This window comes from Oncorhynchus keta, chromosome 6 (genome assembly GCF_023373465.1).
Source record: "Oncorhynchus keta strain PuntledgeMale-10-30-2019 chromosome 6, Oket_V2, whole genome shotgun sequence".
NCBI lineage: Eukaryota > Metazoa > Chordata > Actinopteri > Salmoniformes > Salmonidae > Oncorhynchus > Oncorhynchus keta.
The window spans coordinates 41,402,277-41,417,342 of record NC_068426.1 but is presented as its reverse complement, the minus strand read 5'-3'; the positions used below and the strand labels follow the sequence as shown (position 1 = coordinate 41,417,342).

At 43.7% G+C, this 15,066-nt stretch overlaps 2 protein-coding genes across 4 annotated transcripts in view; one reads left to right on the top strand and one right to left on the bottom strand.

Annotated features, from left to right (window-relative positions):
* LOC127930804 (uncharacterized) overlaps positions 1-15,066 on the bottom strand; it is a 300,690-nt gene that overhangs the window by 228,574 nt on the left and 57,050 nt on the right. The window lies entirely within an intron of this gene.
* The window catches only part of LOC118373097 (metal transporter CNNM4-like), a 34,573-nt gene that overhangs the window by 2,944 nt on the left and 16,563 nt on the right, over positions 1-15,066 (top strand). For all 3 annotated transcript variants that reach the window (XM_052521574.1, XM_052521573.1, XM_052521575.1), the window contains exons 2-4: positions 5,025-5,168; positions 9,936-10,073; positions 10,647-10,816. In XM_052521574.1, coding sequence (XP_052377534.1) covers positions 5,025-5,168; positions 9,936-10,073; positions 10,647-10,816 — 452 coding nt within the window. The remainder of the gene's footprint in view (positions 1-5,024; positions 5,169-9,935; positions 10,074-10,646; positions 10,817-15,066) is intronic.

The window sequence follows — 15,066 nt, the reverse complement described above, 5'->3', positions numbered from 1 at the left end:
TTTAAAAATGAAGAAACTCATCTCTCAACCGTTTATCTTCTCTAGTGATGAAGACATGGATGTGTCATGGTATGGTGGAGTATGGAAAATTGGTTAACTTCGAGCACCTATCTATGGAATGTGTTGGCCTTGGTTCCAAAAGTCACTTTCTAAGCACTTTTACGATGGGCCAATATGTATGGAAGGTGTCATTCAAATCAAAAGGGGTGATGTAAAAAACAAAACGTCCATTCTGTTGTCGTTTAGCTCTTAAGAGTAGAAGGGCCACGCAGGAGAGAGCATTCATTGGGCTAGTGCTGCTATCATCACTCAGCCGTAGGTCTATACAGGGTCTAGGCTGTTGTTGAAATACAAAACATTAAGAACATCTTCCTAATATTGAGTTGCACCACCCCCCCCACACACACGCACTTTTGCCCTCAGAACAGCCTCAATTCGTCGGGGCATGGACTTTCAAGCTGTCGAAAGTGTTCAACAGGGATGCTGGCCCATGTTGACTCTAATGCTTTCTACAGTTGTGTCAAGTTGGCTGGATGTCCTTTGGGTGGTGGACCATTCTTGATACACACGGGAAACTGTTGAGCGTGAAAAACCCCAGCAGCATTGCAGTTCTTCACACAAACTGGTGCGCCTGGCACCTACCACCATACCTCGTTCAAAGGCACTCAAATCTTGTCTTGCCCATTCACCCACTGAATGGCACACATACACAAATCAAGTCTCAATTGTCGTAAGGCTTTAAAAATCCTTCTTTAACCCGTCTCCTCCCCTTCATCTACACTGATTTGAAGTGTATTTACTAAGTGACATCAATAAGGGATCATAGCATTCACCTGGTCAGTCTATGTCACGGAAAGAGCAGGTGTTCTTAATGTTTTGTATGGTCAGTGTATATTAACCCACTCTTGTGAATTGGCCTATATGGACAGGATGACATTGAAATGTTTCTTACAGATATTTACTGTACTTTGCCTCATTTGTTAATAACAGAACCTTATTTGTTGGAAATCTGCATACATTCAGTAACATAAGAATATTCCTGGAAAACGTGGGGTACAGTTGAAGTCGGAAGTTTACATCAACCGTAGCTGAACATTTAAACTCAGTTTTTCACAATTCCTGGCATTTAATTCCCTGTCCTTAGGTCAGTTAGGATCACCACTTTATGTTAAGAATGTGAAATGTCAGAATAATTCATAGTAGAGATTTATTTCAGCTTTTATTTCTTTCATCACATTCCCAATGGGTCAGAAGTTTACATACACTCAATTAGTATTTGGTAGCATTGCCTTTTAAATTGTTTAACTTGGGTGAAATGTTTCGGGTAGCCTTCCACAAGTTTCCCACAATAAGTTGGGTGAATTTTGGCCCATTCCTCCTGACAGAGCTGGTGTAACTGAGTCAGGTTTGTGGGCCTCCTTGCTCGCACACTCTTTTTCAGTGCTGCCCACAGATTTTCTATTGGATTGAGGTCAGGGCTTTGTGATGGCCACTCCAATACCTTGACTTTGTTGTCCATAAGCCATTTTGCCACAACTTTGGAAGTATGTTTGGGGTCATTGTCCATTTGGAAGACCCATTTGTGACCAAGCTTTAACTTCCTGACTGATGTCTTGAGAGGTTGCTTCAATATATCCACATAATTTACCTTCCTCATGATGCCACTATTTTGTGAAGTGCACCAGTCCCTCCTGCAGCAAAGCACCCCCACAACATGATGCTGCCACCCCCATGCTTCACGGTTGGGATGGTGTTCTTCGGCTTGCAAGCCTCCCCCTTTTTCCTCCAAACATAATGATGGTCATTATGGCCAAACAGTTCTATTTTGTTTCATCAGACCAGAGGACATTTATCCAAAAAGTACGATCTTTGTCCCCATGTGCAGTTACAAACTGTAGTCAGGCTTTTTTATGGCAGTTTTGGAGCAGTGGCGTCTGAGCAGTGCTGAGTGGCCGTTCAGGTTATGTTGATATAGGACTTGTTTTACTGTGGCTATAGATACTTTTGTACCTGTTTCCTCCAGCATCTTCACAAGGTCCTTTGCTGTTGTTCTGGGATTGATTAGCACTTTTCCCACCAAAGTACGTTCATCTCTAGGAGACAGAACGCGTCTCCTTCCTGAGCTGTATGACGGCTGCGTGGTCCCATGGTGTCCCACGTGCGTACTATTGTTTGTACAGATGAACGTGGTACCTTCAGGCGTTTGGAAATTGCTCCCAAGGATGAACCAGACTTGTGGAGGTCTACAATTGTTTTTCTGAGGTCTTGGCTGATTTCTTTTGATATAACCACAGGTACACCTCCAATTGACTCAAATGACGTCAATTAGCCTATCAGAAGCTTCTAAAGCCATGACATCAATTTCTGGAATTTTCCAAGCTGTTTCAAGGCAGTCAACTTAGTGTATGTAAACTTCTGACCCATTGGAATTGTGATACAGTGAATTATAAGTGAAATAATCTGTCTGTAAAAAATTGTTGGAAAAATTACTTGTCATGCACAAAGTAGATGTCCTAACCGAATTGCCAAAACTATAGTTTGTTAACAAGAAATGTGTGGAGTTGGTTGAAAAACTAGTATTAATGACTCCAACCTAAGTGTATATAAACTTCCGACTTCAACTGTCGGTGCATGATAAGACAAAACAATGACAAGGGTTTGAGTGAGAGGACTAACTGCTGTCTCCCAAGTAGCCACACGCCTCTCCAAAGTGTGCACCGTAGTAATTGCAATGCACTTTTATGACTCAAGAAAGAGTCTTCAACTAATAAGGTGCTTTTTAGAACTCTCCTAGCTATGTCGTTAAGGAACTAGAGCAGGCAGACTGGTAGTAGTTTTGTTTGGAACACAGCCCTGCATCCCCCCCCGCCATCTCATCATTTCTGTTGTTTACACAATCCATAAACAGCCTATTGTCAATTGCAATCTGGTTCAGGCATCATTTGAAAGCGAGTGCAAATGTTCTTCTTAATAGACAAACAGGCTCATTCTGTTCAGGACAGCCCTGGGAATGATGCCGTGTCATCTTGTAACTGTATATCAAATGTTGCCCAATTAGCGGCAGGGGTGGGGGGGGGGGGCAGCTTCTTGTCACGTGCAGTGCTCAAGTTCCGAATGGTTGTCAGTCAAATCCCACAGCCTGAGCTGTGACACAATTTATAGCATGATACTGTATAGCCTGTCCGTGCCGATTTAGGCTCTTATTAGTGCCCAAATCTGCCATTGGTAACCCATATACAGGTACAAGTGTAAAGGGCTACTGATGTAACATCAAGTCATTTGACAGGGCACGTTCATAGAACACGAAACGTTGTGTGGCTAACTAGTCCTGTGCCAACAGTTTGTGTCACCATGAGTGGGTAAAGACAGTTGTCACCAGTGGTCATAAATGTTTGTGACAGAGTTATATATAGCCTAGGCCTTATGGCAAAGAGAATCTTTAGTAAAGCGTCACTGCTGTTGTTATCCAGCAATACCAGAATGCACCACAGAGAGCAGAACGTATCCACTGTGTCTTCACAAGTCTCTTCACTGTGCTTAGAGCAGGGTTGCCTGGAATACAAACTGTTATGTACTGCAAATTGAGCATATCAATTTGTATTTCAGGCAAGGGATGGACAGCTCTGGTCCTGGGGAGCCACATTGTCTGCTGGTTTCCATCCTCAAAGTTTAATCAGAGATTGATTTAGACTTGGGAAACCGGTTGTGTGTACTCTCTGGGCAATCAGAGAACCGAATGGATCAGTTAGGAACATGCGAGAAACAGAAATCAGCTGTACTGTCAGTCAGGCAATGTAGCGCTCCGCTATAAAGCAAGCTGCTGGTAACCAAGTATCAAGACAGCGAAGTACCTCACCCTGGTGCTGGAAGGTTGGGGATAAAGTATTGGTGAGGGTTACGGGTAGAGTTAGTGATTGAAGTAGCCTAGTTTCTGTTGTTAGACAGCATGGTGAGATAGTGGAGGGATATTAATAGGTACAGTCCTGATCCTGACATCACACAAACCGATCAAAGATGGCCCGACACTGACCGAACCTAACAACCACCACGGCTATATAATCACTGTGACCTCACTCTTCTGACCCAGCGGCGTCTCTACTCTTTATTGGCTGCAGAATTTGAGGTGTCAGCAGTGTTGTCAGTGGAATGGGCGTTTTGTTTTCTTAACTCTGGAATGTTTGTTTGTTAGGTTGACTTGACAGCCAATCACTTCCCACTTCCTGTTCACCCCCACTTTAAGTGGAGACTGACAATACAATTGGCTGAATATTCTACGTTATGTGACAGAAATGTTGAAATACACGGCACAGTGTGTTCCCAACTCTATAACACTTGGAGAGGAGAAGAGGGATAGTAAGTTAAGAGAGAGAGTGGATTACCCCTTCTGTCTTTTTATTCCCATCCCCCTTTCTTGTTACAGACTTAGAGCTTAAAGAGAGGAGAACTGGGGGAACTGCCAGAGGGAGATGAGATGACTTACTATACAGTGCACTAAAGTACCCCCAGGGACCAGGCACTGTCTCTCCTCTCAACCTTCAGAAATCCCCCCGACAGAACTGACTGACTGACTGATCGCAGTACTGACTGACTGACTGACTGACTGACTGACTGACCGCAGTACTGACTGACTGACTGACCGCAGGACTGACTGACTGACTGACCGCAGTACTGACTGACTGACTGACCGCAGGACTGACTGACTGACTGACCGCAGTACTGACTGACTGACTGACTGACCGCAGTACTGACTGACTGACTGACCGCAGTACTGACTGACTGACTGACCGCAGTACTGACTGACTGACTGACCGCAGTACTGACTGACCGCAGTACTGACTGACTGACTGACCGCAGTACTGACTCCAGTACTGACTGACTGACTGACCGCAGTACTGACTGACTGACTGACCGCAGGACTGACTCCAGTACTGACGGATCTTGGTCTTGTCACTGTCTCATTGGTATACACTAGGTTGTGGTCTTGTGGGTTTTAAGTCTCTAACTCTGGTGTGCTACTCTTCTAGGTAAATCCCACCTGGCCATCGTTCAAAAGGTGAACAACGAGGGGGAGGGGGATCCCTTCTACGAGGTGCTGGGATTGGTCACCTTGGAGGACGTCATCGAGGAGATCATCAAATCAGAGATCCTGGATGAGTCCGACCTTTATAGTGAGTCAAACTACACGACGACAACATCTGATTCTACTAACGTTTACTTAAACTGTAGTGACCTGTGTGTAGTGTAATGAGTTGGGCCATTAGTAAACCCTACTCCTGCAGGGTTTGGTTCCTATTCTAACACATCTGATTCTACTAACGTTTACTTAAACTGTAGTGACCTGTGTGTAGTGTAATGAGTTGGGCCATTAGTAAACCCTACTCCTGCAGGGTTTGGTTCCTATTCTAACACATCTGATTCTACTAATGAGCTGAATGAAGCGTGTAACTGCAGGGTTGTACTTGGTGGCATTTGGGCATGGTATTTGTTTTTATTTAAATGTATTTTGGGTACATATTCCCATTCAAAATTAACTAAATAGTTAAAATAAATAATATGTGTAGGGCTAAAGCCTATTGGCTTCCCAGGGGATCGTTGGCCTCTCCTGCTAAAGATGATTTTTTTTATTGAAAAGGTTTTATGATAGTGAATTCACTCATGTGCACATGCTGCAATGTTTTTGACTTGAGGTTATTGTTTATTATAGGTGCCAGATAAATTGTACGATTTTCCCTTTTTGTTTGAGGGAATGAGTCCCGTCTGGTCTGTCAAATCTATACCAATGCAAAGGACTGGAAAGTCAACTTTTCATTAACCCTTAAAAACATTAGAAATAACTTTAAAACAATTAGGCTTCTAATTAGGCTTCTCCAAGCTCTGATGCTGCTGGTGGTCATTAGTAGCCCACCAAATTTGATAACTGCCTGGTACTCAGCACTGTATTGTCCCTCTAATCACTCTGACATTAATGCAAATGTCATCGAAAAAAGGAGAGCTCATGTTGCACAGCATTTCTATCGGCTATGCAATTGCCTGAGAAAACAGAGTGATGGCCTCTATCAAAAAGGAGGATCCCATCAGCTTTCTATAGGCTAGGCCTAATATATTTAGTTCTAAACTTATCCTGATATTAAGCACATTGCTTCTCTTTACTGCAGGAGTATAGACTACCTGGCTGACATGAGCCACAGGAAAGTGCATAGATGACATGTATTTTCCCCCACTGCCCCTGTTTCGAGACTGGCGCACGATAATGGTCCATTCTAAATCAAAACTAATTTCATACATATAATATGTAGCATGTGTAAAGACTGGATTAAATCAATCAAGTGTCTGATGGGTGACAATATTAGCATATCACTTGTGAATTCTAAACTCGGCAAAAAAAGAAACGTAGTTTATTTTTTGAACTTAACATGTGTAAATATTTGTATAACAAGATTGTATAACAAGATTCAACAACTGAGACATAAACTGAACAAGTTCCACAGACATGTGACTAACAGAAATGGAGTAATGTGACCCTGAACAAAGGGGGGGGGGTCAAAATAAAAATAACTGGTGTGGCCACCAGCTGCATTAAGTACTGCAGTGCATCTCCTCCTCATGGACTGCACCAGATTGTCCAGTTCTTGCTGTGAGATGTCACCCCACTCTTCCACCAAGGCACCTGCAAATTCCTAGACATTTCTGGGCAGAATGGCCCTAGCCCTCACCCTCCGATCCAACAGGTCCCAGACGTGCTCAATGGGATTGAGATCTGGGCTCTTCGCTGTCCATGGCAGAACATTGACATTCCTATCTTGCAGGAAATCACGCACAGAATGAGCAGTATGGCTGGTGGCATTGTCATGCTGGAGGGTCATGTCAGGATGAGCCTGCAGGAAGGGTACCACATGAGGGAGGAAGATGTCTTCCCTGTAACGGACAGCGTTGAGATTGCCTGCAATGACAACAAGCTCAGTCCGATGATGCTTTGACACACCGCCCCAGACCATGACGGGCCCTCCACCTCCAAATGGATCCCGCTCCAGAGTACAAGCCTCAGTGTAACGCTAATTCCTTCAACGATAAACGCAAATCCGACCATCTCCCCTGGTGAGACAAAACCGAGACTCGTCAGTGAAGAGCACTTTTTGCCAGTCCTGTCTTGTCCAGCGACGATGGGTTTGTGCCCATAAGCGACGTTGTTGCCGGTGATGTCTAGTGAGGACCTGCCTTACAAGAGGACTACAAGCTCTCAGTCCAGCCTCTCTCAGCCTATTGTGGACAGTCTGAGCACTGATGGAGGGATTGTGCGTTCCTTGTGTAACTCAGGCAGTTGTTGCTGTCCGTCCTGTCTCCCTGTGTAGCACTGTCTTAGGCGTCTCACAGTAAGGACATTGCAATTTATTGCCCTGGCCACATCTACAGTCCTCATGCCTCCTTGCAGAATGCCTAGGGCACATTCAGGCAGATGAGCAGGGACCCTGGGCATCTTTCTTTTGGTGTTTTTCAGAGTCAGTAGAATGGCCTCTTAGTGTCCTAGGTTTTCGTAACTGTGACCTGTCTATAATAAATAATGGATTTATTGTGAAGGTGTAGGCTATATTACATGGATTTACTTTTTAAAATGTATGTGTTCCAAAGGTCTGCGTCAGTGGCTTGTAGGTGGAAGCCAGGAGATGCTACATGTCTTTGTTATTTGACGGTTAATTACCATGAGGCCGACAGTTATTTGCTTGACAGTCACCGGCTGAGGAAATTTCGTGACCGCCACAGCCCTACTCAGACCTAAAGAAATTCCAGCCCGGTAGCCATGAAGTGCTTTGAAAGGCTGGTCATGGCTCACATCAACACCATTATCCCGTACCCGTCCCGTACCGCCCCAACAGATCCTCAGATGACGCAATCTCAATCGCACTCCATACAGCCCTTTCCCACCTGGACAAAAGGAACACCTATGTGAGAATGCTGTTCATTAACTACAGCTCAGCATTCAACACCATAGTGTCCACAAAGCTCATCACTAAGCTAAGGACCCTAGGGCTCAACACCTTCCTCTGCAACTGGGTCTTGGACTTCCTGACAGGCCGCCCCCAGTATGGTAAGGGTAGGCAACAACACATCTGCCACGCTGATCCTCAACATGGGGGCCCCTCAGGGGTGCGTGCTTAGTCCCCTCCTGTACTCCCTGTTCGCCCATGACTGTGTGGCCAAGCACGATTCCAACACCATCATTAAGTTTGCTGACGACACAACAGTGGTAGGCCTGATCACCGACAACGATGAGACGGCCTATAGGGAAGGAGGTCAGAGACCTGGCAGTGTGGTGCCAAGACAACAACCTCTCCCTCAACGTGAACAAGACAAAGGAGATGATCGTGGACTACAGGAAAAGGAGGGCCGAACACTCCCCCATTCACGTCGATGAGCTGTAGTGGAGCGGGTTGAGAGTTTTAAGTTCCTTGGTGTTCACATCACCAGAACTATCATGGTCCAAACATACCAAGAAAGTTGTGAAGTGGGCATGACAACACCTTTTCCCCCTCAGGAGACTGAAACCATTTGGCATGGGTCTCCAGATCCTCAAAAATGGGTCTCCAGATCCTCAACCAAGTCATAGACTGTTCTCTCTGCTACCACACGGCAAGCTGTACCAGAGTGCCAAGTCTAGGTCCTAAAGGCTCCTTAACAGCTTCTACTCCCTAGCCATAAGACTGCTAAACAATTAATAAAATGGGCACGCAGACTATTTGCATTGACCCCCCCCTTTGTTTTTACACTACTGCTACTCGCTGTTTATTATCTATGCATAGTTACTTCACCCCTATGTACAAATTACCTCGACTAACCTGTACCCACGCACATTGACTCGGTACCGGTACCCCCTGTTTATAGCCTCATTATTGTTCATTTTTACTTTCGTTTATTTAGTAAATATTTTGGAAACTTTTCTTCTTACCTGAATTGTTGGTTAAGTGCTTGTCCGCATTTGGCGGTCAGGTCAACCTGTTGTATTGTGACGTACGACTTGTTTTGGATCATACAATCAGAATCTCAACAACTCTCTCTTACCACACGACAATGAAGGTTATCAGAACTACCAGTAGTCTTCATAAACAACTGAACACATAAACAAACACAGTGTAAATGACAATAAAACAAACTAAATACCGGTTGGAAAAAGTTGTAATCAGTCAATGGAATCCGCCAAGAACAGAATGTGCCCCGGAGAACAGCAGAGACTACCAGAGATGGGTAGTCCAACAATGTGCCCTGGAGAACAGCAGAGACTACCGGAGATGGGTAGTCCAACAATGTGCCCTGGAGAACAGCAGAGACCACCGGAGATGGGTAGTCCAACAATGTGCCCTGGAGAACAGCAGAGACTACCGGAGATGGGTAGTCCAACAATGTGCCCTGGAGAACAGCAGAGACTACATGGGATGGGTAGTCCAACAATGTGCCCTGGAGAACAGCAGAGACCACCAGAGATGGGTAGTCCAACAATGTGCCCCGGAGAACAGCAGAGACCACCAGAGATGGGTAGTCCAACAATGTGCCCCGGAGAACAGCAGAGACCACAGGAGATGGGTAGTCCAACAATGTGCCCCTGAGAACAGCAGAGACTACCAGAGATGGGTAGTCCAACAATGTGCCCCGGAGAACAGCAGAGACCACAGGAGATGGGTAGTCCAACAATGTGCCCCTGAGAACAGCAGAGACCACAGGAGATGGGTAGTCCAACAATGTGCCCCTGAGAACAGCAGAGACCACAGGAGATGGGTAGTCCAACAATGTGCCCCGGAGAACAGCAGAGACTACCAGAGATGGGTAGTCCAACAATGTGCCCCGGAGAACAGCAGAGGAGAAGCACTGAGGCGGTTCAGACAAATTCAGGACCGTCACAACACGGGTCAGTGCTAAACATGTTAGTTGCTGTTTTCTCTCTCCAGCTGACAACAGGAACCGAAAGAAGGTGGACCCTAACAAGAGAACGCGTGACTTCTCTGCTTTTAAACACACGGAGAACGAGTGCAAGGTGAAGATCTCTCCCCAGTTGATGCTGGCTGCGCATCGCTTCCTGGCTACAGGTGAGTGGACTGTCATAAGCACGTATGAGCCTTCCTAATGTCTTATAATCCATTTTTATAATCAATGGTCTCTCTAAATCAATGAAAGTATCTATTTGTATCAACAGAACAGCCAGTATTTAGTCTGGATGATAATGGGATTAGACAGAATTCTCATCAGTTTTATGATACATCTTAATGCATTATACACCCTTTCAGTGGGGTGGCAGAGTAGCCTAGTGGTTAGAGTGTAGAGGCGGCAGGGTAGCCTAGTGGTTAGAGTGTAGAGGCGGCAGGGTAGCGGCAGGGTTAGAGCGTTGGACTAGTAACCGGAAGGTTGCAAGTTCAAACCCCCGAGCTGACAAGGTACAAATCTGTCGTTCTGCCCCTGAACAGGCAGTTAACCCACCGTTCCTAGGCCGTCATTGAAAATAAGAATTTGTTCTTAACTGACTTGCCTAGTTAAATAAAGGTTTAAAAAAATATTTTAAAGTGTTACCGATCTGTCTGAATTGAAGGCGCTATCTGTAAGTCTGATTTCCGGGTGTCTCTCTCTCCCCGTTCAACCCTCACCCCCTCTCTCCTTTCCAACAGAGGTGAGTCTGTTCAGTCCCTGTCAGGTCACTGAGAAGGTGTTACTGAGGATCCTGAGGCACCCTGATGTCATCCAGGAGATCAAATTCAATGACGGCGACAAGCGATCCGCTCTACACTACATCTACCAGAGAGGCAAACCTGTCGACTACTTCATACTCATACTGCAGGTACCCATTACTCTCTCTCTCTCTCTCTCTCTCTCTCTCTCTCTCTCTCTCTCTCTCTCTCTCTCTCACTCTCACACACCTCAACATCTAGCACAGAGGCAAACGTATATCGACAACTTTACTCATACTGCAGGTACACTCACACGTGTGCAAAAGCACGCGCACTTAAACTGCAATACCACATTGTGGCATCTATCCTATTCTTACAGGTTTCATTATTAAACCTTTATTTAACTAGGCATGGTAGAGACGTAGACTGCTGTTTATTTAACTAGGCATGGTAGAGACGTAGACTGCTGTTTATTTAACTAGGCATGGTAGAGACGTAGACTGCTCACCTACAGCTTTAAACACACGCAATCTGTCTGAAATCTGACTTGCCTACTACTTAATAAAACTGCATACTCTTGACTAATCGTAATACGTACTGTTTAGTACGTTCTAAATGCAGTAAGTAACAAATATCATCATACTACTCAGCCATACTGAGAGTTCATCATCTAATGCGTAATTGCATTGATTCCTGACCTTCGTTCATTCTGGTAAAGCTCCATATCTGAGTATCAGCGGGTCTTCCTCAATAGTGTGCAGAAAATTCTACTCGATGACAAGCCAAAATGGATGAAATCCTTGCATTTAAAGCATTAAACATGTTTGAAATTTCACATACTCTAAAGTATGTTCTATTCTCGCATACCCAACATCTCTACTATTTAGAACGCAAGTACGCGTATTCAGGCACAGCCACAGACTTCTTGACTGTGAATTAGGCTCAGCTGTGTGGTTCCTTTGGTGTGACTCAGCCTACTGGCTTCAGCTGTTTAAGTGTACAGCACAATGTATATGTGTATATAAATATATATATGTACATAAATGCCTAGTGAAAGTAATATATATATGTACATAAATGCCTAGTGAAAGTAATATATATATGTACATAAATGCCTAGTGAAAGTAATATATATATGTACATAAATGCCTAGTGAAAGTAATATATATATGTACATAAATGCCTAGTGAAAGTAATATATATATGTACATAAATGCCTAGTGAAAGTAATATATATATGTACATAAATGCCTAGTGAAAGTAATATATATATGTACATAAATGCCTAGTGAAAGTAATATATATATGTACATAAATGCCTAGTGAAAGTAATATATATATGTACATAAATGCCTAGTGAAAGTAATATATATATGTACATAAATGCCTAGTGAAAGTAATATATATATGTACATAAATGCCTAGTGAAAGTAATATATATATATGTACATAAATGCCTAGTGAAAGTAATATATATATATGTACATAAATGCCTAGTGAAAGTAATATATATATATGTACATAAATGCCTAGTGAAAGTAATATATATATGTACATAAATGCCTAGTGAAAGTAATATATATATGTACATAAATGCCTAGTGAAAGTCTACACACCCCTTTGTTGTGTTCAGAGTTTTCTGAAAGGGATTAATTTGTTGTTGTTTTTTGTACAGATCTACTTCACATATTTCAAAGTGAAAGAAAGTTAGAGAAAATTAATGAATTAAAAATAAGATAACAAAGATGTCTTGATTGTGTATGTCTTCACACCCCAGAGTTAATATTTGGTAGAAGCACCTTTAGCTGCCTAATAACTCTTAGTGCAACCTATGTCATTAGTTATTGACAAAATTGCCCAAGGTCAGTCAGTTTTTTAAAGCAGATTTAAGTGCTTACGTGTGTGTGTGTGTGTGTGTGTGTGTGTCAAGTGACCTTGTGTGACGCTTAGCTGTGGAGCAGACTTGCTCTTCACTAATTGATCCCTTTTATGTAAGGAGAAACCGAAAGAGGGAAGAGGAGTGGAGAGAGAGAGAGGGAGGATTGGAAAGGGGAGGAAAATACAGTTGATGTCGGAAGTTTATATACACTTAGGTTGGAGTCATTAAAACTCGTTTTCCAACCACTCCACACAGTTCTTGTTAACAAACTATAGTTTTGGCAAGTTGTTTAGGACATCTACTTTGTGTATGACACAAGTAATTTTTCCAACAATTGTTTAGACAGATTATTTCACTTATAATTCACTGTATCACAATTCCAGTGGGAAGTTTACATACACTAAGTTGACTGTGCCTTTAAACAGCTTTGAAAATTCCAGAAAATGATGTCATGGCTTTAGAAGCTTCTGATAGGCTAACTGACATAATTTGAGTCAATTGGAGGTGTACCTGTGGATGAATTTCAAGGCCAACCTTCAAACTCAGTGCCTCTTTGCTTGAAATCATGGGAAAATCAAAAGAAATCAGCCAAGACCCCAGAAAAATAAATTGTAGACCTCCACAAGTCTGGTTCATCCTTGGGAGCAATTTCCAAACGCCTAAAGGTACCACGTTCATCTGTACAAACAATAGTACGCAAGTATAAACACCATGGGACCAAGCAGCCGTCATACCGCTCAGGAAGGAGACGCGTTTTGTCTCCTAGAGATGAACGTACTTTGGTGTGAAAAGTGCAAATGAATCCCAGAACAACAGCAAAGGACCTTGTGAAGATGCTGGAGGAAACCGGTACAAAAGTATCTATATCCACAGTAAAACAAGTTCTATATCGACATAACCTGAAAGGCCGCTCAGCAAGGAAGAAGCCACTGCTCCAAAACCGCCATAAAAAAGCCAGACTATGGTTTGCAACTGCACATAGGGACAAAGATCGTACTTTTTGGATAAATGTCCTCTGGTCTGATGAAACAAAATAGAACTGTTTGGCCATAATGACCATCGTTATGTTTGGAGGAAAAAGGGGGAGGCTTGCGAGCTGAAGAACACCATCCCAACCGTGAAGCATGGGGGTGGCAGCATCATGTTGTGGGGGTGTTTTGCTGCAGGAGGGTCTGGTGCACTTCACAAAATAAATGACATCATGAGGCAGGAAAATAATGTGGATATACTGAAGCATCATCTCAAGACATCAGTCAGGAAGTTAAAGCTTGGTCGCAAATGGGTCTTCCAAATGGACAATGACCCCAAGCAGACTTCCAAAGTTGTGGCAAAATGGCTTAAGGACAACATAGTCAAGGTATTGGAGTGGCCATCACAAAGCCCTGACCTCAATCCTATAGAAAATATGTGGGCAGAACTGAAAAAGCGTGTGCGAGCAAGGAGGCCTACAAACCTGACTCAGTTACACCAGCTCTGTCAGGAGGAATGGGCCAAAATTCACCCAACTTATTGTGGGAAGCTTGTGGAAGGCTACCTGAAACGTTTGACGCAAGTTAAACAATTTAAAGGCAATGCTGCTAAATACTAATTGAGTGTATGTAAACTTCTGACCCACTGGGAATGTGATGAAAGAAATAAAAGCTGAAATAAATCACTCTACTATTATTCTGACATTTTACATTATTCAAATAAAGTGGTGATCCTAACTGACCTAAAATGGAATTTTTACTTGGATTAAATGTCAGGAATAGTGAAAAACTGAGCTTAAATGTGTTTGGCTAAGGTGGATGTAAACTTCCGACTTCAACTGTAGAACATCATTCTCATTCAGACAAGAATCACATCCCTGTTTAAGTCAGCGCTATGCTGCATCAGGCACACACACGCATCAGTCCACTCTGACTGCAGACCGTAAAAGCCTGCAGTGTTTAGACTAGTATGTTTGCCCAGCCCACAGACACACTGCCTCACAGAGCACATCATTAAATCATAGCCTGGCGTTCCGCTCCCTTGATGGCGGTCGGGCAAAGGTTAACCCTACACACACACACACACACACACACACACACACACACACACACACACACACACACACACACACACACACACACTACCCCATGCTGATTCACCTGGGGGATTACCCAGATCACCCTGGGGAAGAGATCGGGGCGATGAGTCTTAAACGGCCCAGGGTAATCAGTCATTTCAGCATGGCTGTCAGTGTGTGTAATTGTGCCAGGTTTTAATCTCTTCTGTAGAAAGGGCAAGGCACTACAAGTGTACGTACCACAGCCTACCACAATACGCACAGACGATACATCAACACATAGACCAGGGGTACTTATTGTTTACATAGCCCTGTCCGCTGACAGTCCAATAGCTGCCGATGTTATTCATGACTTCGTATCCCAGGCTGAGACGGAGTCACCCGAAGCAGTAAAGCTAACGACAGAGAACTTTAACCAACATATCAGCAATATGTTACATGTCCTACCTGAAATGAAGCCTGTCTGGACCTCTGTTATGGTAACATCCCAGGTG